We start from the raw sequence: 25452 nt of genomic DNA, 5'->3' as shown, positions 1-25452 counted from the left end.
TTAGCTTTTTCGCCTTCTTCCCCATTGTGAGCTGTATCGATTGACCCGGTCCCGGGCTGGTTTAGGGTAGGTAGGTGCCCCAGTACTTGCTGTTTATTATGCCCGCCGCGGGAGCTTAGCCGACATGTGTCCTCTCTCCTCAGCGTTGAAGCCGTGCCCCCCATTGCAGTGTCTTTTAAGTAATAGATCCGGGATTCCGCGATCACCAGAAGTGACATTGCGATACGTCACTTCCGATTTATGATCGGTGCAAAATGTCCATTCATTTGTAAGGAAAGTCGCCCATATTGGATTAGGGCAAGTAATCTATTAGTATATAGAAATGCAAGGGGGAAAAAAGGGGAAAAGCGAGACAATTTATTGCATAAAAGCACTTAAAATCGGCTTATACTAAAAATTACCATGCTGGCACTAGAACACTATAGTTTTAAATATATGAATGAAAAATCCATAAATAAAAGGAAAAGTAAAAATACTTAATTCAAGATAAAAAAGGGGGCATTTAGAAAAAAAGGAATTATTAAAACTAACAGATTTCAATTATGGATACAAAAATATACTATAAATTATAAAGATATATATTAAATTTATATAGTAAAAACATGTATGATGAGCCAGCACCATGCATAGGAAGCTCTAGCATAAAAAATAAACAGTATTACAAAAAATGTAAACTGCCCAATTGAAAAAAGTGATAGAATTAATTTTTTTTATTCAAACCTAGAGGTTGTAAGCAATTCACAGTGAATACTCATTTTGATTAACATTAGCCTTAACATTTGCCTAACTTTTTAATTGGATATCCGCCTCTCCAAGCACCTGTAACCTTTTGTATACCCTCTGTATACTTAAAAACTGAAGTCCATTGTGTCCTTCAAAGCCCTTTTTTACACTGCGTACATATTCTTCAATCATGACGTGTGATGATTTTTTTTCCCAACGGAAACCATAGGGATAAATCAGCAAGTATATAACCTTCTTTTTTTTTTCTTTTTCAATTTAGTTTTTTTGTCGTGCATGTAAGTACATCAGTGCCTGCATTGCCACAACAGCCTTAACAGGTGCATTTATATACAACATAATAAAACATTCGTGTAGCATGAGTAAATTTGGCACATTTTTGTTATATAGTGATTCAAGGTGCAGCGTAATGTTTGAGTCAACTTAAAACCTGATACGCTTCAGTATAATAATTCGATAAACATGTCGTAGCGAGTGATGGCTTTGAGGGTGAGATGGTCGCCCGTCTATGTTGGTCAGTGCTCATATTTCTGGGCCGGGTTGTGATTGTGGGTTCTCAGAGGGAGGGAGGCCTATGGACTGTTTGTCGGTCTCTGTTGCCTTATAGGATTCGGGTTGTGTGATTTCTTGAGGGTGGAGGGCAGTGGGTAGCTGGAGTGTAGGGATGTAGGGTAGTGTCTCCTTGCAGGGTCCCCTATCCCTGTCTGGACATACGGCTTGTGTGTCGTTAGTTGTATCCCCGGGGAGGTCTTGTGAGTATGTGTTTCACTGACTTTGATTGATGAACTCGTAATATAGTAGGGCTATGTTTTGGCATTGTTTGTCATCGTTTGGGAAACACATCTTTTTTAAACCTAGGGTAAGTTAGAGCCTAAGTGGGTGCGTGCAACCATGTTGCGCGATAGCGCTAGTCGTGATTCGGTGTAGGTTAGATATTGGTGGCTCTTTGTGAGTATATCACCATATCCTAGGGGTGGGGTGGGGGGTTGGCACCGGAGCAGGTAAGGTCAGCCCTGTGAGGGTTTTCTCTCTGCCTGTGGAGAGCGGGGTGTGTTTGTATATCCTAAAGTGTAACTAAACATAAAATAATCTAATTAAACAAAATTTAGGGTAACACAGTTCTGTATGGTTGATACTGGACCGCTGGATCAAGTGGAGGGTGGCTGATGATGGGGCCCAGCTCATGTTGTTGACGTTCTTGTCTCCCTGGGCTGGAAGACTGCAGCCTTGCCTGCTTTCCAAGATTGGGGGCGTGGTTGTGGAGCTGCTGTGTTACTCTGGCTAGAAAGTCCCAATATGTCCAGTATAGTTTGGCCATCCTGGAGGGTCGTTGCCTTATGTTGTTCTCCATCTGCCGTCACCCATAAAGTTCTGGGAGTCGCCCATTTGTAGGTTATTCCTGCTGCGTGAAGTGGTTTGGTAATCGATTGCATGTCCTTGCGCCATAGGAGTGTGGCTCTGTTTAAGTCTTGGAAAAATGAGAGTCGTCATGATTCGAACTCCAAGGGGGTCTTCCCTCGTAATGCAGCCAAAAGCTCTAGTTTGTCCGACATTGTTTGACACCTGAGTATAATGCCCCTTGGAGCTGCGTTGGGGGCCTGTGGCAATTTGGAAATTCTGTAGACTCCGTCAAATAGGAATGTTTTAGTCTGTCTCGTTGGCAGTACAGCAGTCACTAGGCCTTGAATATAGTGGGGTAGTTCCTCTAGTGGCACGGTCTCTAGTATTCCTCTGATCTTAATATTCTTACGTCGGCTCCTGTCGTCCTGTAGGTGGACTTGGTTGGAGAGGCTTTCCTGGGCTGTTTGTAAGTGTCGAATTGTGTTGCCCATTGTATGGATGCTGTGCTTCAGATCAGCTATGTCTCCCTCTGTAGCTTGTGTGCGTGCGGTCACTGCCTGCACTTTTGTGTTGAACGCTGCTAGATCTGCTTCCCACATTTGTTTAAGGTTGTGTTGGAGGCCTGCCTGCAGGGTTTGAATATCCCCTTTTGTGGCTGGGGTGCAGTCATTTGGTGCCAGTGATAGTTCTGGTCCATGGGGGCCTGGTGGCTGTCATATGTGTATTCCTCTTCCGGAGGTACAGGTGAGGCCTGGGTGGGTGCCCTGCGACACTCTGGGCGTTTGCAGCATTTGACTAATGTCTTGCTGTGGTTTCGAGGTGGCTGGGACGGTTTTGAGGTTTTCCATCCCATATCACCTGCATTGTGCCGATATGTCTTCTGGTCTCCTGAGTCAGGTATGTACCATGGCCAGCCCCTGTCCACAAGCTCCCGTGCTGTCTGCCCATGCGGTACACCTTACTGCTGTGTTTTCGAAAAAACGGCATCAGCCTTATCGGGAAGGTGTTCCACTTGCAGCGGTGCCGTGTGAGACCTCGGGTTTCGCTGTATGGTCTCGATGTTGGTGGATATAAGTCGAATTTACTCGGAGCTCCGGATAATCAGTATAAAACATTAACAGTGTGACCGGCAATGGTGTCTTTAATTTAAAAATTCTTTGTAGTTAGTTGTGGATTTTAAACTTATTAAATGTCTTTTCTTGTTGCCTGTATTCCTGCAGGCTAGACATATGCTTCAGCCATAGAACCAACCATTTAATTAGATCTCTATCGCTTGTATCACTTTTTAAGCAGTATTCAACCAACCATTTGTTTAAGGTTGTAAGCACCCCTAAATATCATTTGTGGTTGTTTTGTTAATAAATTATTTTAAATGTTGTCTTGTTTTAATATAGGCCAATGTTTCCTAATAAGCTTTTTTAAAAATCTGACTATTGTGGTTAGAATGACAAATTTAAAGGAATTTTATTCCTTTAAAAAAAAAAATGACGCTCTTTTTTTTGTAAAATAAATGGTATAATTTAAAGGAATGTGATGTTTCCAGGAAGTAAAGTATTGAATAAAAAATAAATGAGTAGTGATGTCCCGAACGGTTTGCTGGCGAATAGTTCCTGGCGAACATCGCATGTTCGCGTTCGCCACGGATGGCGAACATATGCGATGTTCGGTCCGCCCCCTATTCGTCATCATTGAGTAAACTTTGACCGTGTACCTCAGTCAGCAGACACATTCCAGCCAATCAGCAGCAGACCCTCCCTCCCAGACCCTTCCACCTCCTAAACAACATAAAATTTAGATTAATTCTGAAGCTGCATTCATTCATTTTTTTTATTTTTTTTTGTGTGTGTTTATTATACATTATCCTCCATAGCCAGTAATCTGTGTTTATTATACATTATCCCCCATAGCCAGTAACCTGTGTTTATTATACATTATCCCCCATAGCCAGTAACCTGTGTTTATTATACATTATCCCCCCATAGCCAGTAACCTGTGTTTATTATACATTATCCTCCCCATAGCCAGTAACCTGTGTTTATTATACATTATCCACCCCATAGCCAGTAACCTGTGTTTATTATACATTATCCTCCCCATAGCCAGTAACCTGTGTTTATTATACATTATCCCTCCCATAACCAGTAACCTGTGTTTATTATACATTAAATAAAGATAGTGGGGGGGACCTACTGTCCTCCCCCCCGGCCCCCACCCCTGAGCGGTGGGTGGGGGCACTAGATAAGAATGGTGGGGGGGGACCTACCGTCCTCCCCCCCGGCCCCCACCCCTGAGCGGTGGGTGGGGGCCCTAAATAAAGAGAGGGGGAAGGGACTTACTGTCCTCCCCCCGGCCCCCACCCCTGAGCAGTGGGTGGGGGCCCTAGATAATAATGGTGGCGGGGGACCTACCGTCCTCCCCTCCCGGCTCCCAACCCTGAGTGGTGGGTGGGGGCCCTAAAAAAACAATAAGGGGGGGACCTACTGCCCCCCCTGCCCCCACCCCTGAGCGGTGGGTGGGGGCCCTAAATAAAGAGAGGGGGGGGACCTACTGTCCTCCCCCCGGCCCCCACCCCTGAGCAGTGGGTGGGGGCCCTAGATAATAATGGTGGGGGGGGACCTACCGTCCTCCCCCCCAGCCCCCACCCCTGAGCGGTGGGTGGGGGCCCTAAAAAAACAATAAGGGGGGACCTACTGTCCCCCCCCGGCCCCCATCCCTGAGCGGCGGGTGGGGGCCTAAATGAAAATCCCCCCCCCATCAAGGTAACTAGGGGTCCCAAGCCCCTAGTCACCCCCCCACCCAAATCAAGGATTATTTTTTTGCGTTCGGGTTTTTTATTTTTCGTCAGGTTTTTTTTTTGCGCTCAGATTTTTTTATTTTATTTTAAGTTCGTCTGGTATGATGGCTTTTTATTTGGCCTTTTTTGGGGCTGAAAAATGAAGATTTTAGAAAAAAGAAGACGTCAAATGGTAATTTTTTTTTTACAGGTTAGTTATTTTATTCCCCCCTCACTAATTTTAGGGTGAGCCGGGTAGGTAGGGGATAGCTTGATTTGGGTGGGGGTGGGGGGGGGGGGTGACTAGGGGCTTGGGACCCCTAGTCACCTTGATTGGGTGGGATTTTCATTTAGGGCCCCCACCTGCTGCTCAGGGGTGGGGGCCGGGTGGAGACAGTAGGTCCCCCCTTATTGTTTTTTTAGGGCCCCCACCCACCGCTCAGGGGTGGGGGCGGGGGTGACAGTAGGTCCCCCCTTATTATTTTTTTATGGCTCCCACCCACCGCTCAGGGGTGGGGGCCGGGGGGAGGACGGTAGGTTCCCCCCCCATCATTGTTATCTAGGGCCCCCACCCACTGCTCAGGGGTGGGGGCCGAGGGGAGGACAATAGGTCCCCCCCTCTCTTTATTTAGGGCCCCCGCCCACCGCTCAGGGGTGGGGGCCGGTGGGGACAGTAGGTCCCCCCTTATTGTTTTTTAGGGCCCCCACCCACCGCTCAGGGGTGGGGGCCGGGGGGGAGGACGGTAGGTCCCCCCACCATTATTATCTAGGGCCCCCACCCACTGCTCAGGGGTGGGGGCCGGGGGGAGGACAGTAGGTCCCCCCCTCTCTTTATTTAGGGCCCCCACCCACCGCTCAGGGGTGGGGGCCAGGGCGGACAGTAGGCCCCCCCTTATTGTTTTTTTAGGGCCCCCACCAACCGCTCATGGGATAGATTTTTGGATAACGAGAATTAAGGATATTAAAATATTCAAATCCTCAAACATTGGAAGTATTAGCTGATCAGATCATGCTCCAGTCTTCTGTGAAATTGAGAATAATCTACACAAAAGAAGTAGAGCAGATTGGAGAATTAAGAATTATAATTTGACGTCAGACAACGCGAAGCATAAGCTCGTAGAAGAAATTCAACAAATCTAGGCCTTTAATGATAATAATGTAAATAATTATTATAATAATGTATAATAATAAAAACATAAAATTGTATGTTCGCGACATCACTATAAATGAGTATATCACTTTAAAATATACCATTTATTTTACAAAAACAATAAAAACAATGCAAGGTAGGTTCAAAGGATCCCACTTTACGCGTTTCGCCTATAACAGGAGAGACATATGCTCATAAGAGACATATGCTCAGGGGAACATTAAGAAATGGATTCCCAGGCATAAAGAAAGAATGGGGCGTATGCAGATGGTTGTTGAGTTTAAATAGAGATGTCTATCTGGGACGAAGGGAAAAAGGAATTTTTGGCAGAATTTTAGGAATGAACAGGCACTTTGGCGTAAATTTTCATATCCAATTAATCTTAAACTGGTAAAGATTAACTGTAAGGGATTAAATTCTCCGCAAAAAAGAGCATACATTTATGAGTTATTAAATAAAGAGAAGATTGATATATGTTTCGCACAAGAGACACATTGGGATAGTACAGACTCTAGTCTTTGGAGATATAAGAAATTCCCTGTTATGTATGAAGCCAGATTAGGCGATCGAAAAAAAATAGAGGAGTAGCAATAATGATGTCTAAGGACGTAGCATTTGAATATATATTTCATGAGTCAGATATAAACAGAAGATATATAATCTTAATCTGTAAACTAAACTATAAAATCTATACTTTGGTATATTGCTACACCCCTAATGATTTTCCTATAACAATTTTGGATTCTTTAATTGAAAAAGTAGAAAGATATTCAAAAGGAGTCTTGATAATTGGGGGGCGACTTAAATTGTATTGCCGATATTAATTGAGATTTAAAAAAAATTAAAGGAAACAGGTTAGATAATATAATTAAATTATTTGCGGAAAACTTTGCTAAATGTCTGCATAGGTATAATTTATACAATATGTGGAGAACACAACATCCATTATAGTTATAGTTTTTTCTCGAACAGACACTTATCGTATTCAAGGATAGATTTTTGGATAACGAGAATTAAGGATATTAAAATATTCAAATCCTCAAACATTGGAAGTATTAGCTGATCAGATCATGCTCCAGTCTTCTGTGAAATTGAGAATAATCTACACAAAAGAAGTAGAGCAGATTGGAGAATTAAGAATTATAATTTGACATCAGACAACGTGAAGCATAAGCTCGTAGAAGAAATTCAACAAATCTAGGCCTTTAATGATAATAATGAGATCTCAGAACCAACCTTGTGGAACGCTCTCAAGTGCACAATTAGGGGTTATTTACTAAGAACGATATAATTATTAGGAAGAAGTTGGGGAGATCCATTTAAGACTGATATAGCCGATATTCTTCAAAAAGCAGAGACACCAACCAGCTATTCATCTCGTTGTTGCTGTCTCTGCTGAGAAGTAATGCTTCTTTCTTCTATTTTGTAGCTGAAGTGTGTGTGTTTTAAACCCTCTTGTCCTGCTAATATACATGTGTCTGGGTCCACTAAGATGGCACCCGGGGGTTAATATGTGTGGCCATATTGGAGGTGGTAACACACATCCGGTTATGACCATATAAGGAGGGGGGTGGGTTTTATGTTACATGTGTAATTAATTATGTTATTATGTATAGATGCCATAGCCTATATAAATGGATTTGTGTACATTTGAATGTTTATCAGCACCTGAGGAAGACCATATGCCTATGGTTGAAACGCGTTGTGCACTTTATTTCGTTTTTAAAAAGTAATACATTTATTTTAACTACTTCTCCAACTCCTGGCTCCTGATTTGAACTTCCACTTTACTGGATAGTTATCAACTGGAGAATCCATTTAAAGGAGAAGACCATCTATGTCCTTGGGAAAGGCATATACGCTGTATAAGTCCAGAGCCTACTTTTGGCTCAGAAAATTGTGAGTGGTTTCAGCTTTATCTTATATACAGGATACACTATGTTTTGTTGTTTGTCTATATTTTTATATAGGTAATCTGTATCCCTTACGTGTATGTAAAGGAAAAACTACTATCAGTTACCATAATTGTATATATATTTCAGGATTTACAGTAATGTTTTATAAAATTGCAGACCCTGCAGTCTCACTGTTATTGCTGAGAGTGTTCAATGAGTTTGGTGAAAAAGGGGATATTCACAAAGAGATGCTCCAAGCTTCAATTTGTCCAATACCTAAGGCCGGGAAAGACCCAGGGTCAAATTATAGGCCTATATCTATCATAAACATAGCCGTAAAAATCTTCTCTAAAATTCTTGCAGATAGGCTGGGGGAAGTGATCCCAGACTTAGTGGACTCAGACCAATCTGGATTCATCCCGGGTAGATCGGGTGAAGATAATATGTGAAAGTCAATGAATCTAGTGTGGGAAGTACAATAAAGGCTTGGGTCGATAGCCTTCTTGGCAGTAAATGCCGAGAAGGCTTTCTACAGAATCAGTTGGATTTTTTTTATTTGAAACGATGGAATCTTTTGGGATTAGAGGATTATTTAAAAATTGCTCCATGGCTTTGTATAGCAATACAAGTGCCAAAATTAAAGGTCCCTTCTTGAGCTCATAATTTTGTGATGTTCATAATGGCCTAGACAGGGGTACCCCTTATCCCCCCTGATCTTTTATGCTCTTTCCATTGAACCTTTGGCCTCAACGATAAGACAAGCGGAGGAGATAGGTGGCATCGTAGTGAATAGAAAGGATTTTAAAATAACATGTATGCAGATGACATACTTCTTACATTAACAACACCTGATACATCCATCCCCGTAGTCATATTGATTATTAGGGAACATGGATATTACCCTAATTACAAGCTGAACCTACATAAAATTATAAGTAAAGGGCTATCAGGTCATCAAAAGCAAGGGTTACGAAGCAAATTCCAGTTTAGCTGAGAAAACGATCAGATAGCTTATTTGGATATAAAAATAATGCTGGAGCTTGAAAGATATAGACTAGTAAATTATAAATTACTAATTCAGAATCTTAATTTGCAAATAGACAAAATTAAAAAAGGAGAGGCTTTATTTTTGGGTAGGTTAAACTTCATGAAAGCATATTTGGTTCCAAAGGTCTTGTTTTTGTTTAGGATGATGCCACTGCGAGTACCAGGTACTATCTTGGAGAAAATTTTAAAAATATTCCTCTCATACATCTGGGAAAACAAGAAACCACGGATAGTATACAATGTTATTAAAAAAAATAGCACTCAACTTGGGTTGGGTTTTCTGGATTTTTGTGTTCTATATGATGTAACTATGTTTTCACATTTGATTGCATGGTGCTTGAAGAAAAATATGTCAGCTAGCTGGTTTCATTGTGAGAGATACTGTATAGGAAAACTAATTCCCTCCCATTTGTACTGGATTAAGCCTTCTCCGGCTAGAGGATTGAAGTTTTCAAATCTTATTATTATGGATGCAATTAAAACGGGGGCAAGGGTGAGAGCAAAGATGGGTATTAAAGAATATATTACTCAGGACACACCGATAACTGTCCTTAACCAGTACATTGAAGATTTAGATTTATCAAGTTGGAGTAGCAAAGGAGTTGACAGATTGGCGGATTTGTGTTTGGAAGGAGAGATAGTATCTTTTGAAACTCTAAAAAGAATTTAGCTAATCGAGATATTTTTATTTATCAATGATTGAAAAACTTCTTAAAAATCATTTTGATTCCTCCACCAACGAAACTGGATGAGTTTATAGCAAAAGCTCTAGATCTCCCTGCAATAAGTAAACCATATAAATATTTAGTTATAAATATTATGCTGGCAATCAAAATATGTATGGCAAGAAAAAAAAAATCTGACCCACCAGCTTGGATTACAATTACTAGTCAGATCTCACTTCAAGATAGAATGGAAAAACTATTTTACATTTTTTTAAACTGTAAATTATCTCTATATATTGAAATATGGACTCCATGGTGGGAGTATATCGAAGAGATTCCCGATGGGACAGTGCCTTGAAAAAATATATAAAAAAATTTGGTTTAGCTGACGATTCCTTAGATTAAATGGAATAAGAAGGAGGAAAGATCAAAATCCTCCATAAAAGACATTTCCAGACAGATGGTTAAGTAGTAATGTATGTATACATGGCAGTGTGGGATATGAATGATGATTGAAAGGGGTCATAATGTTCTCTCTTTACTCCTGGTTTCCTTTACTGAAGATAATTCCTTTTCATATATATTAAGTCAAATAATAATCAAAGTAAGGGGGTAAGTAAGAAAGAGAATCTAAGAGAGATGGAAACGGAGTAAACAGAGTAAACAAGATAAGGAGTAAACAAGATAAGATAATTTAATTCAATCTATTGTGACCCTAATATTTGTTGTATATGCATTTTTTTATATATGTGTTTGTGGTTTGTAATCATGAAAATTAATAAAAATGAACTTAAAAAAAAATATATTCCAATGTTACAATGCTGCTGCCCATCCTATGTGTTCCCTATTAAGGGTTAATAAGCATATATTGATGTATATAAAAAAAATGCCCCTTTCTGTCTCATTAGAGATATCTTTGCCAGAAGCTCAAGGAAGCAATTGAATGGTTACAGTTAGGGCCCACCTAAGAGGTTGGCCTTCCTAAGGAGGGTCTGGAAGGCGGACCTGGCAGAGGCCCAAAATGAAATGGGGATTATACACCAAAAGGTGAGAGAGGTGGAGGCAAGAGAAACCGCCAGAGACAGCCACATACAAGGCAACAGTAACCTAATAGCGGGTCTCACAGCACAAGTCCGCCAGATGCACCGGGCAGTGACCCTACTTGAAACAAGGCACAGACAAAGGAACATCCGAATCAGGGGCATCCCAGAGTCTGTAGAGGGGGAGCAGCTGTTGGAATTCACAAGAAACATGATTGCAGCTTTGGGAATTGAAAGTTGTGCAGCCTCTCCCACTATAAAGTCAGTATTCAGGGTGAAAAAGTCTGCTGCAGCACCTAGCAATGCCCCAAGAGATACTATTGCACTCACGAGAGACATAGCGGCACGAGCTGCGATCATGGCCAGATCCAGGGCACTGCAAACCATACACTACGAGAGCAATGTACTGGCGATATATAGTGATCTCCCTTTCGCAGTGCTGGCAGAAAAGAGGAAACTAGCACCCATAGCAAGGAGACTGAGAGACAACTCTGTGAAATACAGATGGGGAGCCGACGGTTCACTCTTGGCAACGTTGGGAGCCGAACCCGTCACCCTCACCTCCTCTGAGGACCCAGAACCTATCCTCCGAAGTCTAAACATACTAGCTGAGCGACAGGGGCACACACCACCTGTGTCTACACCCAAGAAGCAATCTGACTCCAAGGGGCATGACCCAGAGACACACCGCACAACGGTGGCGACTAGAGAACTCTGAAATAAAGACCCTTCCACTGCAAAAACCATGGAGCTCGAAGCTCACCACCTGAGCTGATCCAGCAAGGAAGCAACCCATGTCGATGGCAATTCAGGCCTCCCATCAGAGACATGAGACCGCAGACAAAGACAAAGACAAGAGACACTCTACTATAATTTACGCTATTCTCATTTATCCTTAATGCTCATAAGTTGTTTGTATTGTTTGAGATAAGTACCCATGCACAGCATTACTTGATGTCTATACTTTATTCTACCCATATATTGGTCACGTTGTAAGATTTATATGCAAAAGCAAATAAAATACAAATTAAAAAAAAAAGAGGTCGGCCTTGACGTGGCAGGCGGGCATACCCTCTCATGGCCATTTGGGGTAACTAAAAACCTCCATTTGTTTAAATATACATAGGGATTTGGGAAAGAGCGCAGGTAACTTTTTTCTTTGGTTTTTACTGTATGCCCAGGAGTAATGGGAGTTAGAGTGCAGGACTTTTTTCTTTGGTTTTAATATATACATATAATATCTGTGGTTGTTCAGAAGTTTTCCATTTATGTGCTGCCTCAAAATTAAATCTATAAAGTAGTGATAGCGGTTACAGAATAAAGGTGGTGTTTTTTTTTATTTATTTGTGTTTTATTGTAATTTGTACACATATAATATGCATCTTTTCCATTTTATGAGAGATTGGAACATAGCAAAAAATAAAGCATTATGTAAGGGTAAGAAGCAACAAACAAAAACAAATTGGTCGTGTTGGTAAGGTTTAGATTGTATCTCCAAGTTTTAGCGCTGCCTATCTTGGCCCGTGAGTGGGAGTATGGGTGATTATATAGGTCACGGTTCGGTGTCTGGGTGAGACACTCTGCCAATAAGCAGCGCTCTCAGATTCTTTGGTTGGTGGCTGTGGGTGGCCCCCTTTAGAGTTTCCACTTGTTTGTCAGTTTTTTGCATTGGCTGTGACCTCCATAGGTGATGTGGTGGACAGGCCCAGTTTCTGTAGGCGTTTCGCCAGAGGATGACAGGATAAGCATTTCTTCTCTGTGGGGGACCACCAAAGAGCCCTCTACATCCCAACTATACTTGACTGAATAGTCCCTCAACTTCCTGGCGATTGGGGCCAGCTTCATCTTCTCCGCCAATACAGAGAACGGGAGATCGTTAAACAGTGACACTGAGCAGCCTTCAAACGTAATACTCCCAGTTATTCTGGAGTGATTCATGATGGCAGTGTGACGGTAGTCTCCATCACTGGGAACATAAGATGGACACTTCAGTTATGTAGCGGAGCGGCAGGGGTTAATCCAAGGGCTCTCCGCTGGTAATCAGGATTCAGCATACAGAAGGCAGGACACACAGCATAATTCCCATTCCCAAGGACCACAGGACACATAGCCTGGGAGTCAACTGACAACTTTTATTCACAGCTCCAGGAGTTAACTGTCAACTGTCAACTTTTAAATGTTCTGCAATGCAGTAATAGCAAGACATACACAAGGGAAAACCATCACAGTACACACTGGAGACACAAAATATAAAACCAAACCTCTGAATATTCAGGGGACATGGCACTTAGTGGCGATGTCCCGCCACAAGTTAGATCCCTGGATGACTCCTATGTTTAAGTTACCCTGTGCCCATTGTAGGTGCAGGGTGTGTGTAATGTATGTGTATTATGTATTTACTGTTAATTGTTTGTGTGCTCTCCTGTCCTGCTGATGCTTGCTACCGACTAGGATTTGACTATGGAGCCTGTATAGTGCCCTCCGTTGGTTGCAGCAACAGCTATGTGCACTACCTGAATAGCAAAGCTTGCTAATTTGCATATTCAGGTAAATCTGCATATTGCTAATTCTGCAGGCAGGAGAGATATTTTGTGTTAATTATGATTTCCCCCCACCCCATTATAAATATGTAATTGTGTTATAAGTTGCTGTATGTTGTCTGCTATGATTTGGTTATTTGTATTTTATTTAAGTTGTTACAGCAATCTACATGTTATGAGTATTTTTGCTAGTCCTCCCAAAAATAAAGTTTTGTATGCCAGTTCCTTTTGGAATTTGTGTCCTGTGTGGATTTTTAGGGAATCTAGTGATGGGATAAATCAAGAGACCTAGGCCTGTGAGCCGCAATTGCCTTTGTAAAGGCAATAATATAATCACTCTAAGCAGAGCTGCAGCGGAATAGGCAAAGGAGACGATACCTGCCTAGAATAAGGGCTGCACTGGAATAGGCAGAGGGGACAATACCTGCCTGGAAGGAGAACTGCTGCCTGGTCATGTGCAAAAGCTCTAGTCAAGCTGAGGTGACGGGAGCAGAAGCGTTCCAGGGTCCCTGATAACGGCTAGGAAGCGGATTTGGCGGAGGTACCCAGCCAGGGTACCGGGAGCTCTGTCTCATTTGGTGGCAGCGGTTTGATTCTGTGCTAGGGTCAGGACATAGGGTCCTAAATGAGGATGCTCGGGGTGCATCGGTTCTCCTCTGCGGTCTTGCAGTCTCGTGGTCACGAGAAGGGTCTTCTCTGGGCGGGGTGCAGTGAACTGTGACATCAAGCAGCCCAGGTCATTCCCCAAAAGTACTTAGGTGGAGTGGTCTCGTATAATGCCAACATCCAGGTGTTTGGCCACCGAATCCCAGTTGAGATGAACTCTGGGCTGTTGGGAGTTTGTGAATGACGCCTCCTGCCACCCTCACTGATACGGTCTGGCCGGTCTTGGCGTGTGGACTGGTTGCACCATGTTTAAGGTCGCACCAGTACCTCTTAGTCCCCTTGCCTCTGGCCCGTCTATGGTTACCCACTGCCGATGGTGCTCCCGGTTGTCACTTGCAACTTGGATGGGATTCACCTCATGTAGTACTGTCCACTGTTCCTCTGGGTAGCTTTGCGTTGGGGAAAACTCTTGCTGGTTGCAGTGGGCCGCGGCCCGAGCTGGCTGAGGTGGTGTGCGTTCCTAGCTCCCTCTGTTTCAGTTTGGGCAATTATTTTTAAAATGCTCGGGTTGGTTGCACCCATGACAGAAGGGCCCAGTGTGTCGGAAGGGTGCCGGTATGAGTGCGGGATTGAAGGTAGTGGCTCTAGGTGGTGATGGGGTGCTTTGCGCCTGGATAGGATGGCCTGAAGGGGGGTCATCCTCTGCTGGATTCTACCTTACTTCTAGCGTGACAATCATCTGCTAACCTTGCTGCCTCATCCAAAGTTCCAGGCTTATGATCCCTCACCCAGGATCTCTGCAGGTGCAGAAGCAACAATTGTAGTGCATCTTCCAAGGTTGTTGCCTGGCATCCCTGCATCTAGTTGTGGCGTGGGCCTCTCGAAAAAAAAGAGCCTGATATCCGGCAATCGGGGACATTCTGGGCGTTAATACTTTCTGCAAAAAAGATAATATTACCAGATTATCACAAGAGGAATGCGATATTGGGCTACCAAAAACCAAAATAGGGCATCAAATTCAGTAGTTTATTCGGACGCATACTTACACATGTATCAAGCGTGCAGCATCGAACTGAATGCCGGAGGGGATCGCGGCACCCGGAGCTGAGCCAGAAGGTAAGCAGGTAGAAAGCCTGACACTCTGTTTGCACCTCATTGTGTTGTTTGTGGGGTGCAGTAAGTCTTCTTTCTGCAGCTTATTTTTATCCATGGCTCGAGTCTCTGTTTTACGGAATCTCAGCGAAGCTCCACAGGGAGACGTCTGGTTAGGTGCTTGGCCAGTCACGCCCACAAGGTGGTGTTTTATAATACTGAAATATCCTCAGTTTTTTGGTTAAGCTATACACCTTAGCTGTACATTTTGATGCTTTTTAGAATAATAAAAAGCAAACTAATAATCTACTAATAATTTCCCACTAGTGCTTCTCTCTCTCTCGCTCTCATTCTCTCTCTCTCTTCCATGCCTTATCCTTGTGCTCTATCTTACATAATATGAAACACAAGAAAGTTAAAGGGACTCTCCAGGGAAGAGATTTTACTTACCTGGTTCCAGCACCGGGAGCCTCGTGAAGCCGCGCCCCCTATTTCGTCAAAATGACGAAATAGGCGGGCGCGAGCAGGGAGCAATCAAACGCTTCCATTCATGCCGCCCTCTGAAGTCCTGAGCGCACTACCGCGCATGCGCGCGGTGTGGCGGCCGCGAGCTGAGCTGAGTGACAGCTCAGCTCACCGTCTTTGCCCGCCCCCTCCTCCGCTGACAGGCTGGAGAGAGAAGGCGCGCACACAGTGCCTTCTCTCTCCTGAACACGTCAGACGTATTTAATACGTTAATACGTATTTTAATACGTCTGACGTGTACAGGGCCTTTTTAGGGCCCTGCATGATAGGAAGTCCCTCTAGTGGCCGTCTGAGTGAAAATACAGTGTTTACATTAGATTGCCTGCAGGGAGCTATAGATCTCACCTGAACAAATACATTAAGCTGTAGTTGTTCAGGTGACTATAGTGTCCCTTTAAGGTTTCTGTATTATTGTTTATACAGCAATTCGGCACTAAAACTGCAACATCTAATGGGATCTGTCAATCCCCAGGTTTTTTAACATGTTGTTTACTTATCATTATATTTAACAAATAAGGTGTAAGGTGTGACAAATAATATTAAAGTGTTGAAATCCAATTGCAAGTACATTTATTTATAGCGCTATTATATTCTACAGAGCTGCACAATGGGTAAACAAGACAAACATTTAATTATAACAAAAGACATATGACATACCAGAAGGAGAAGCGGGCCCTGCTCAAACGAGTTCACAATCTAAATCCACGCCACTTTATCCAGCAACTCTGAGCCTCTATTTTAGCGTCAGTCATTGTTATTTAATAATAACAAATGGGCGGGGGGAGGGACATCCTAACTTCTCCCATGGCTCTATGCATTGCCAGTTAGTGGGGGCTATTAAATTTATGCTGAGAAGTCCCATGGGCGGAAGAAGGGGCTATTATTTTATTTAATAATAAATAATAATGGGAAGATGAAACGTAGTGATATTAAGTGCAAATAGGACATGCTGCAAACATCTGTGTGTAATCCACTTATATACTTCTATAAATGTAAAAAACACTTCCAATGAAACTTAAAACAAAAGGTTGAGTGTGAGAAGAAATGAATACGTATTTATCTAATATACCTGTGTGTTGGTTTAAATCAATATAGTTTCACATAAAATATAGGAAAATATACAGATCAGTATTCCTTCAGACTTGAGGAAGAGAGGAACACATTAATAGCTTTTCCTTTAAAGGAACACTATAGTCACCTAAATTACTTTAGCTAAATAAAGCAGTTTTAGTGAATAGATCATTCCCCTGCAATTTCACTGCTCAATTCACTGTCATTTAGGAGTTAAATCACTTTGTTTCTGTTTATGCAGCCCATAACCACACCTCCCCTGGCTATGATTGACAGAGCCTGCATAAAAAAAACTGGTTTCACTTTAAACAGATGTAATTTACCTTAAATAATTGTATCTCAATCTCTATTGAACTTGAATCACATACAGGAGGCTCTTGCAGGGTCTAGCAAGCTATTAACATAGCAGGGGATAAGAAAATCTTAATTAAACAGAACTTGCAATAAAGAAAGCCTAAATAGGGCTCTCTTTACAGGAAGTGTTTATGGAAGGCTGTGCAAGTCACATGCAGGGATATGTGACTAGGGTTCATAAACAAAGGGATGTAACTTCTAAATGGCAGATGATTGAGCAGTGAGGCTGCAGGGGCATATTCTATACACCAACACTGCTTCATTAAGCTAAAGTTGTTCAGGTGACTATAGTGTCCCTTTAAACATTGTTTATCCAATAAAAAAAGTATCATTCCATTCTGCAATACTCTTTTTTTTTTTTTTTAACACTTTATGTACTGATTTATATATAAACATCTGATTAAAATTTAACAAACAGTAAAGGTCCACTCAGAGTACAATAGCAATGATTGCAGTGGTTATGATGCTAAAAGTGTCTTTATATGTAGAAAACTGTTTTAATTACATAATTATTTTATTGTCCACTAGGAAAAAATAAACAATGAGTCTTAATGGTGGTTTGGAATCAGCTTCAATGCTGGAAGAAATGATGGAAATTACTGCTCAAAACCTTGTTAGAATGGAGGTTTCTGAACATTATAAAGTCATCAAAGAACTTGGAAAAGGCAAATATGGAATTGTAACACTTGTGATCCATCGCCAAAGAGGTAAACATAAAACATAACCTGTACATGTTCAAAGGCTAAGCATTCAAGCTTGACTTGCATTAGTAATACAAATTGTAATATCCTCATTACAGCAAATATGCAATTCCTTAAAGAAATATTATTTTAAGCTTGCAAGCAAAAACCTTTAAACAAATATACAAACTAAAATACACTAATGAAAGTCTCAGAAGTACCGTAAGTAGTACACCTTTATAAACGTATTAAAACGTTGTCACTTGGCTTCCTCAGCCTTCCTCCTCCCATTCCCCTACCACTGTACTAGTTTTGGACTAACAGACTTTTTGAATGGTTTCCATATATTAGTGAATTTAATTGATTCTAAAATGCAAATTAAGACTAGAATATCCAAATTGTGACTAGAACCAAGTTGGAGATTTTATTCCAGACTAACTATTGATTGTAACCTCAAGTTCGCCATTCAGATCTTATTTTCTGAAGTTTGGAGTCTAGCAAATAACAGTGAGTGTAGCTAAAGAAAAATATTTTAAATCAGATTTGTTTATTTGCCCTGATTTTGGGAATAACTCATATTATTTATAATAAGTTTCTGTTAAAGGGCTTCTCAAACCAACCAAAAAAGATTTTTAAAAAAGTATTTAATAATGAAACTCTGCACATAAAGACTCCAAGCACCATGACCACCTCATTTACATGAACCTGATGTGACTTATCACATCCTTCCACTATTATAAGGCGTCTGCCACGAGCAGGCAGTGCTGAACACACTGCAGGAAGAGGATTTATCTGTCTGATTAGTGCACTCTACGAAGATGAAAAAAGGTTGCTGCGCAGATTGGGCAGCTAATGTAAGAAAGGTTTCACATTCTTATACATACACAATTATACAGCAGGTTTTATGCCCCACCAACGTTTGTGCCAGAAGCTACTTGTCCATGTTAGTCTTAAACTCCCATCATGCTCTGTCTTTGACTGAGATTGGTGGGACTTCTAGTCCACAGCATATGTTACTGCAATATGAGGCAAGCTCTACCTCTTGCTGACCAGTTGCTGCGAAATCCAAACAAGCACAGTCAGTGGTTGGCTGAACTAAAATAGACTGAGTTTTAAAACGGCACTGACATGGCCGAATCCAGTTTTTTTAATCCCCCTCCTGACTCCACTACATCTAATTATCCCCCTAGTTACTTCCAAATGACCCTAAGCCCCCCATATTACCTATTTTTAATCTTTTCTTTCTGCCCGGACCTAGGTCCTGGGCGCCGCCATCTTTGTGTGGGACCCTGTGGGACACGTCATCTGCCCACACTAGATAGCACTGTGAAATTCCCGTACATGCCCAGTTAAACACTTGGGCATGCGAACGGGAATTTAATCTATTCATTTATTCATCAGAAAGACAATTAAACAAATAGAAATTTCAATCGAATGAACGAAGACCTCTTTGTTCGTTCGTTTGGTTTATTACAAGGAGGGAGCAACCAGCGCGCAGCTCCCTCCTTGTAGTATGTAAAAATGCTCACTGTTGTAAAAAAGAAAAATGCCCCCCTGGTGGGGCATCTATTAACTAGCAGGGGGGACATAGGGTCCCCCTTAGCCCCCACCCATGAGCGGGGGGTGGGGGCCCTAAATAAAAATGTAGAGGGGAGGACCTATTGTCCTCCTCCCCGGGAACCACCCATGAGCGGTGGGTTGGAGCCCTAAATGAAAATGGGGAGGAGGACCTATTGTCCTCCCCCCAGCCCCCATCCCTGAGCAGCAGGTGGGGGCCCTAAATTACAATAAGGGGGGACCTATTGTCCTCCCACCTACCCCCCACCCCTGAGCAGCGGGTGGGGGCCTATTGTTCTCCTCTCCGGCCCCCACCCACGGGTGATGGGTGGGGACCAAGTATAAATATCCCCCCAGGTGACTAGGAGTCTCCAAGCCCCTAGTCACCCCCCACCCCACCCAAAAAAAGAGAATACAAAAGACCTACCTACCCCCCTCACCCTAAAAATAGTGAGGGGGAACAATAAAACTAAATCCCTGTAACTACAATTAACTTACCATTTGATGTCTTCTTTTATCTAAAATCTTCTTTTTTTTCAGCCCCTAAAAAGGCCAAATAAAAATCCATAATACCCTTTGAAAATAAAATAAAAAAACAGACGCAAAAAAAGTAATCCATCTTCACCCAGCGAGGGCACGGCGCAGACTGAGCTCCGCAGGGCGGGGAATGACTTATAAAGCCTTCACACGCCCTGCAATTCTAAGCAACCAATCAGAGTGTTGCTATGAGTCAAATTACACAGCATGGGAAAATTCCAAAGAACTTTCCCACACTGTGTAAAATGACACAGAGTACTCTGATTGTTTGGATTTCAAGCCTGTCAGTCTCTTCATTTACCTGTCAGAGCACTCTGATTGGTTGGCTTGGAATCAACCAATCAGAGTGCTCTAAGCCTAATTGCAGGGCCTGGGGGGGCAATAGGTCCCCCGTTCACCACTCGCGCCGCACAGGTGGGGGCTTGGGAGCGGGGATACTACTACTTTTTTTTTTAACAGTGAGCAGCCACAGGCATAGCGAGTAGGGCCGGAATTTACTAATACTAAGTAATCTTTACTTGGTATTAGTAAATTTGGCTGAAAGACCAATTTAGGTCTTTCAGCCTTTTGGTAGATAGCTCCCTAATACCGTATAACAATTAAATTAAGCCTACTAAATCAATATCTAAAATCAACCAATTTTTAAGATCTCCAATATAAAGGATTCATTGGGTTTCCTTTTTAAGATGAGCTTGAAATCTGTCACTCCCTCCAAATTTTTGCTACTCCGTTTATCCTAATAGCTATACACATCTTACAGTTAAAAGGCAAGGTTTGCTGTGTTTTGAAACACTATGCTAATTTCTGTTATTTAGTATGTCATTACTTTAAATGTTTAAATAATCTAATATGTAGTTGGCGACAAATTTGGCGTATATACATACTTGAAAACGATAGAAATCTCAATGTAATCTTCCTGGTAAAATATTTTATAAATAAATAAATAGATAATGCTCCGCATTCACATTAAAGTTAATTTAACACATAAATATTGGAGCGATGAATAATATTTCATATTTAATTTTTTTTTTTTTTTTTTTTTAACTAATACAACTGTCTTTTTACTTTGCTATTTACAAGTAGCGCAATTGACACATTTATGGAAGACTTTAGGTTTATTCTTCCAAATATTATTACAAATTGATTTATTCATTTTTAAGTAATAGACTGGGTGCTAACCTACTTCTTATATTATTATTATCGCCATTTATATAGCGCCAACAGATTCCACAGCGCTTAATATTTAATTACTTTATTATAAATTATTATGGATTAGTCAGGATTATTTTACTTAACCCCTTAAGGACACATGACGTGTCTGACACGTCATGATTCCCTTTTATTCCAGAAGTTTGGTCCTTAAGGGGTTAAATGCAATTTTTTTAAAACAGACCATTTTAAGAAAACAAAACAAAACAGAAACCTTTTCAATCTTTTTAGCATGTGCGTTGTATTGTGTGTTAAAAGCCAAATTACATTTTTTCCTCATGGATATCCCTCCCTTAAAAGACCCATGGTGGAATAATCGTGTCATGCGGGATTTTACTAGATGGGACTTTTTCCATTTGTTGATAATAGGAGAGCAGGGGCTCTCATCTGTCAACTGTGGACAGAATTGTGGCCCCACACTAACTAAGTGAGCACTGCTTGCAACCCTTTAAATAGGGATTCAAATTCCTAGCAGCTACAACTTGTTGTGAAGCGGGGTTAAATCCCTGCTGACACCAGGGAGAACCAGGTATCAATGGATACCTGGGGCTCCCCACTGTCAGCTGGGGTCAAACTTAGTGTTCACAAATTGACCAATGAACTGTATGGAGTACTCAAAATGAGCACTGAATACAGCCCTTTATACCCGTTGAAATCACTGTGGCAAATTGCTTCTCCCTGCGTGTCCCATGCCGATTGTGATCAGTGCTTGTCTTTGCCAATCACAGTGTAATCGGAATGCTTGAGTTTCAGCATAACAGGGATCTCCCTGTCATGCTGAAAACAGCCAATAAATGGCTGTCATATACCACTCTCTGGTGTTTTAGATTAGTCCCAGTAATGATATTATCAGAGGTAAAACCCTTAGTATTAGGTTTAGGATAAGGTGCTACAGTATTCCTTTACGGGGCTAACTATGGTTGTTCAATAATATCCACATCCATACAGTTTTTTCTTGGATTTTAGGCATATTGTACAACCAAAAGAGTGACGTGAATTTGAACTAGAGGATTTGTGACTTTTTTAAAGTCTGTGTGTTTGAAATAAGTTTTTTTTAATTTTAAAATATTATTTTCTATATAATTACGTAGTTAGGTATAACATATTAATAGATTTTCCATTATTTTTACAAAGAGTAAACTGTAGATTATAATCATTATTAATATAAGTAATAAAATCAGTCAAAGACTCAACATTTCCCCTCCAGATAAGTATTAAATTCTTTATTTTTGCAGGTACATGTGAACATCATGTTACAATGCGTGCATTAAAGACAGTCAGCAGAGATTTCAAGTGGTAGTAATAAACAGCAACACATGCAAAGTAGACACCCAAAATTTTGTATGTAAAGTATTGTCTAGCGTGGATTCCTCCTGTCTAGGCATTCAGTTAGCTCAAACATGGGTCGGAGGGAGTCGGAGATTAGCTTGTGCTCCCTACTTGTCGTCTCGTACAACTATGTCTGGGGTTGGTGGAGCTTAGGCGCGTGGGCATTGAGCAGTGAGCGGTGTTGTGTAATGTACCCTGAGGTTGCCCGTGCGTTTATATGAGGAAGGGGCATGATGAATTAAAGCAGAGTAAGGCGGGGGGGGGGGGGGGTAAGTGGCTGGTCATAGCGTCTGGTTAATGGCTTTCGGAGCCAGGTACATGTAACATATGTACATATGTATAGTGGAGTCGAAGGTGATGGGGGGCGATAGGTTACCCGTCCCAGATAATACTATATGAAATAAGTGCAACTGAAAAACGTATGCATCATAAAACATAAAACGTAAAGCGTAAAACATAAAACATAAGACAGAGCCTTGCGTGGCAGCATTATCAGCAGGTGTCGTCGGTTTCAGAATGTGTTGCTTGCCGTCTTTCTCTGCCATCAGTCGTTGCTGCCCCCACTTGTACTTGATGGATTTCTCCCGTAACTGTTGTGTAACCTGTCCCAGTGACCTCCTCCATGTCAAGGTGTGTCTGGATATGTCTCTAAAAAAGGTGAGGTGTGCTCCCTCAAAGGGGACCGCTGGAGAGTCTTTGGTGGCACTCATGAGTGCCCCCCGGTCGGATTCCCGGTTAAATTTAATAAGTACGTCCCTGGGAGCCTCCTGTGGCGCTTTGGGTGCTTTGGAGAGCCAAAAACAGGAATCTATGCCCATCTGCTTTATTTGTTTGGGCAGCAGTAGCGTAGCCAAAAGCCGTCGGCAGTAGTGTGGTAGTTCAGCGTCGGTGAATGTTTCTGGCACACCTCGGGTCCTCACATTCCTTGCTTTTGCCCTGTCCTCCATGTGTGCTAGTTGAGTGGATAGGGCGCTGCAATGCCTTTGCAGCTCTCCCAATGCTGCGTCAGTGGCAGTTTGGGCGACCCCTGCACCTTTGAGACCCTCTTCCACTGTTACTACCCGGCTTGTAAGTGTCGAGACCTCCACCTTGACTTGCACCATATCGGCGTGAAACATCGCTTGTATTTCTTTGGCTAACGCCTTAATGTCGGCTTTCGTGGCGGGAGCTGAGTCTCCTGGTTCCGAGGGTGCCCCTGGCTTGGCAGGCACCCTCGGTGGAGGTAAGTATGCCGTTGGGCTCTCGTCCTCTGATGAAGGTGAGGTGGAGGCCTCTGTCGGCGCCATCTTGCCGAGGTCAGGCCTCGTGGCCGTGCGCATAAAGACTCCTATATCTCTGGATCCCGAGCCCGGATTGGTCTTATACTTTTTTGCGTTGGGTAGCCGGTTAATTTTGCCGTTATCACTGATTTTTGGCGTTTGTGTGAGCTGTTTCAGCGGAGCTACTGCGGGAAGCGTCTCTCTCGCTCGGGTGCTGGCTCCGCCCCCCCTCCCCTCCAGATAATTAAAACATCATCTATGTAGCATTAACATAGGACAAAGACCCCACCCAGACACAAACCAACATGAATATAATTGAACTACAAATGAGACATACACATTTGGATAGCTGTACATAGCTACATGTAAAAATTATAGCTGTGCATTGCTGTAAAATTATAGGTCGTGAAAACAGAAAACTATTTTTCATCAATACAAATCTAATTAAACAAAATCTTTTTAAGCAAGAGATCCTCAATTGCCCTTAAAGGACCACTATAGGCACCCAAACCACTTCAGCTTAATGAAGTGGTCTGGGTGCCAGGTCCATATAGGATTAACCCTGCCTGCTGTCAACATAGCAGTTTCAGAGAAACTGCTATGTTTACATATGGGTTAATCCAGCCTCTAGTGGCTGTCTCATTGATTTTCACAGTGAGAAGACGCCAGCGTCCATAGGAAAGCATTAAGAATGCTTTCCTATGGACTGACTGAATGCACATGCGCATTCAGCCGATGACGTCCGAAGGAGGAGGAGAGTCCCCAGCACCGAGGAAGCCCGGCGCTGGAGAAAGGTGAGTGTTTAACCCCTTCCTCCCCCTTCAGCCGGGCGGGTGTGGGACCCAAAGACCCTATAGAGCCAGGAAAACGAGTTTGTTTTCCTGGCACTATAGTGTTCCTTTAATCCATTTTAATAAGGAATCATTGTTTAAAGTGCTGCAACCTCACCTGTAGCTAATACAAAATCATGTTGCAATTTTATTAACTATAAATCCTATATAATATGACCTGTGTATTTTATATATGAAATGGGTGCCTCTTAGAGTATCAATTCCACTTATATAGCATCCTGGTGGTCTTTGTAACTGTTCTTTTCTAGTTTCAGGTTTCCTATTGATGATGCTTAAACTGGACTTGACATAGCATTCTTTATAGGGGAGTTAGAAGCAATATTGTGGTTTGTAAATGCCATTGAGATGATATAAAATATATTTAGTATAATACATTAAGTTTCTTTATTTTTTAATATTGTTTTAATGTATTTTTTATTTATTTTCATATTTATATGACATGTTTATTTCATACAAGATACAGAATGCACACTATAACAGCCACAATTATTAGTACAAATCTTTTTATTAGAACAACAGAATCAATCTATACATAAAAAGACAAAGCAACAAAAAAAGGCAAACCGTAAACCACACATTAATTACCTAAATCTCATAAGCCTCAAGACAGAAACACAAGTCACCAATTCCCCCAACATTTTGGCACCTACTGGTTGCCTTTATCAAGGGTGTTTTTGGCTATTATAATATTTTATTTTATATACGTTTATGTTGTATATTTTTTCTATTTTTATTTGATAAGTTTGGGGATTATTATTTTTTTCTATTTTCTTTTCCTTTTTTTCATATATGTGGGTGTGAATTTATGATCCATTCCTGATAGAAATATATGCACTTTATGTATTTATGGATAGCTCTTTATAGGTATTTTACAGTATATTTCACTACACATTATTGTATTTATTTTACTGGTGCCTTTTGTCTTATTGTTTTAACAGTTGTATACAAATTTGTACAAAAAAAAGAGGCTGCAGCAGAAGAATACAATAAAATACTATTGCCAGTAATCAATATACAATATATTTGAATAAATAAAAAAGTCCAAAAAAGTCTTAAAATAGAAATACCCCTTTCAATGAGTTGAAATGCAGTATGAATCGTGGATAAGCGGTAACTTCTTGTACCAGAAAGTATGATAGGTAGTAAAAAATTCAAATGTGGGTGCGCAGAGAATATTAAAAGTGTCAATG

At 41.7% G+C, this 25452-nt stretch overlaps 1 protein-coding gene across 1 annotated transcript in view; it reads left to right on the top strand.

The window, feature by feature from the left end:
- Positions 1-25452, top strand: part of LOC134577993 (serine/threonine-protein kinase SBK2-like) — a 189594-nt gene that overhangs the window by 39555 nt on the left and 124587 nt on the right. Inside the window, exon 2 of the mRNA XM_063436953.1 lies at positions 17369-17547. Within this exon, the coding sequence (XP_063293023.1) occupies positions 17382-17547 (166 nt within the window). The 5' untranslated portion in view covers positions 17369-17381. The remainder of the gene's footprint in view (positions 1-17368; positions 17548-25452) is intronic.

The sequence above is a fragment of the Pelobates fuscus genome, chromosome 11 (assembly GCF_036172605.1).
Source record: "Pelobates fuscus isolate aPelFus1 chromosome 11, aPelFus1.pri, whole genome shotgun sequence".
Taxonomy (NCBI): domain Eukaryota; kingdom Metazoa; phylum Chordata; class Amphibia; order Anura; family Pelobatidae; genus Pelobates; species Pelobates fuscus.
This window is presented reverse-complemented; position numbering and strand designations above follow the sequence as displayed.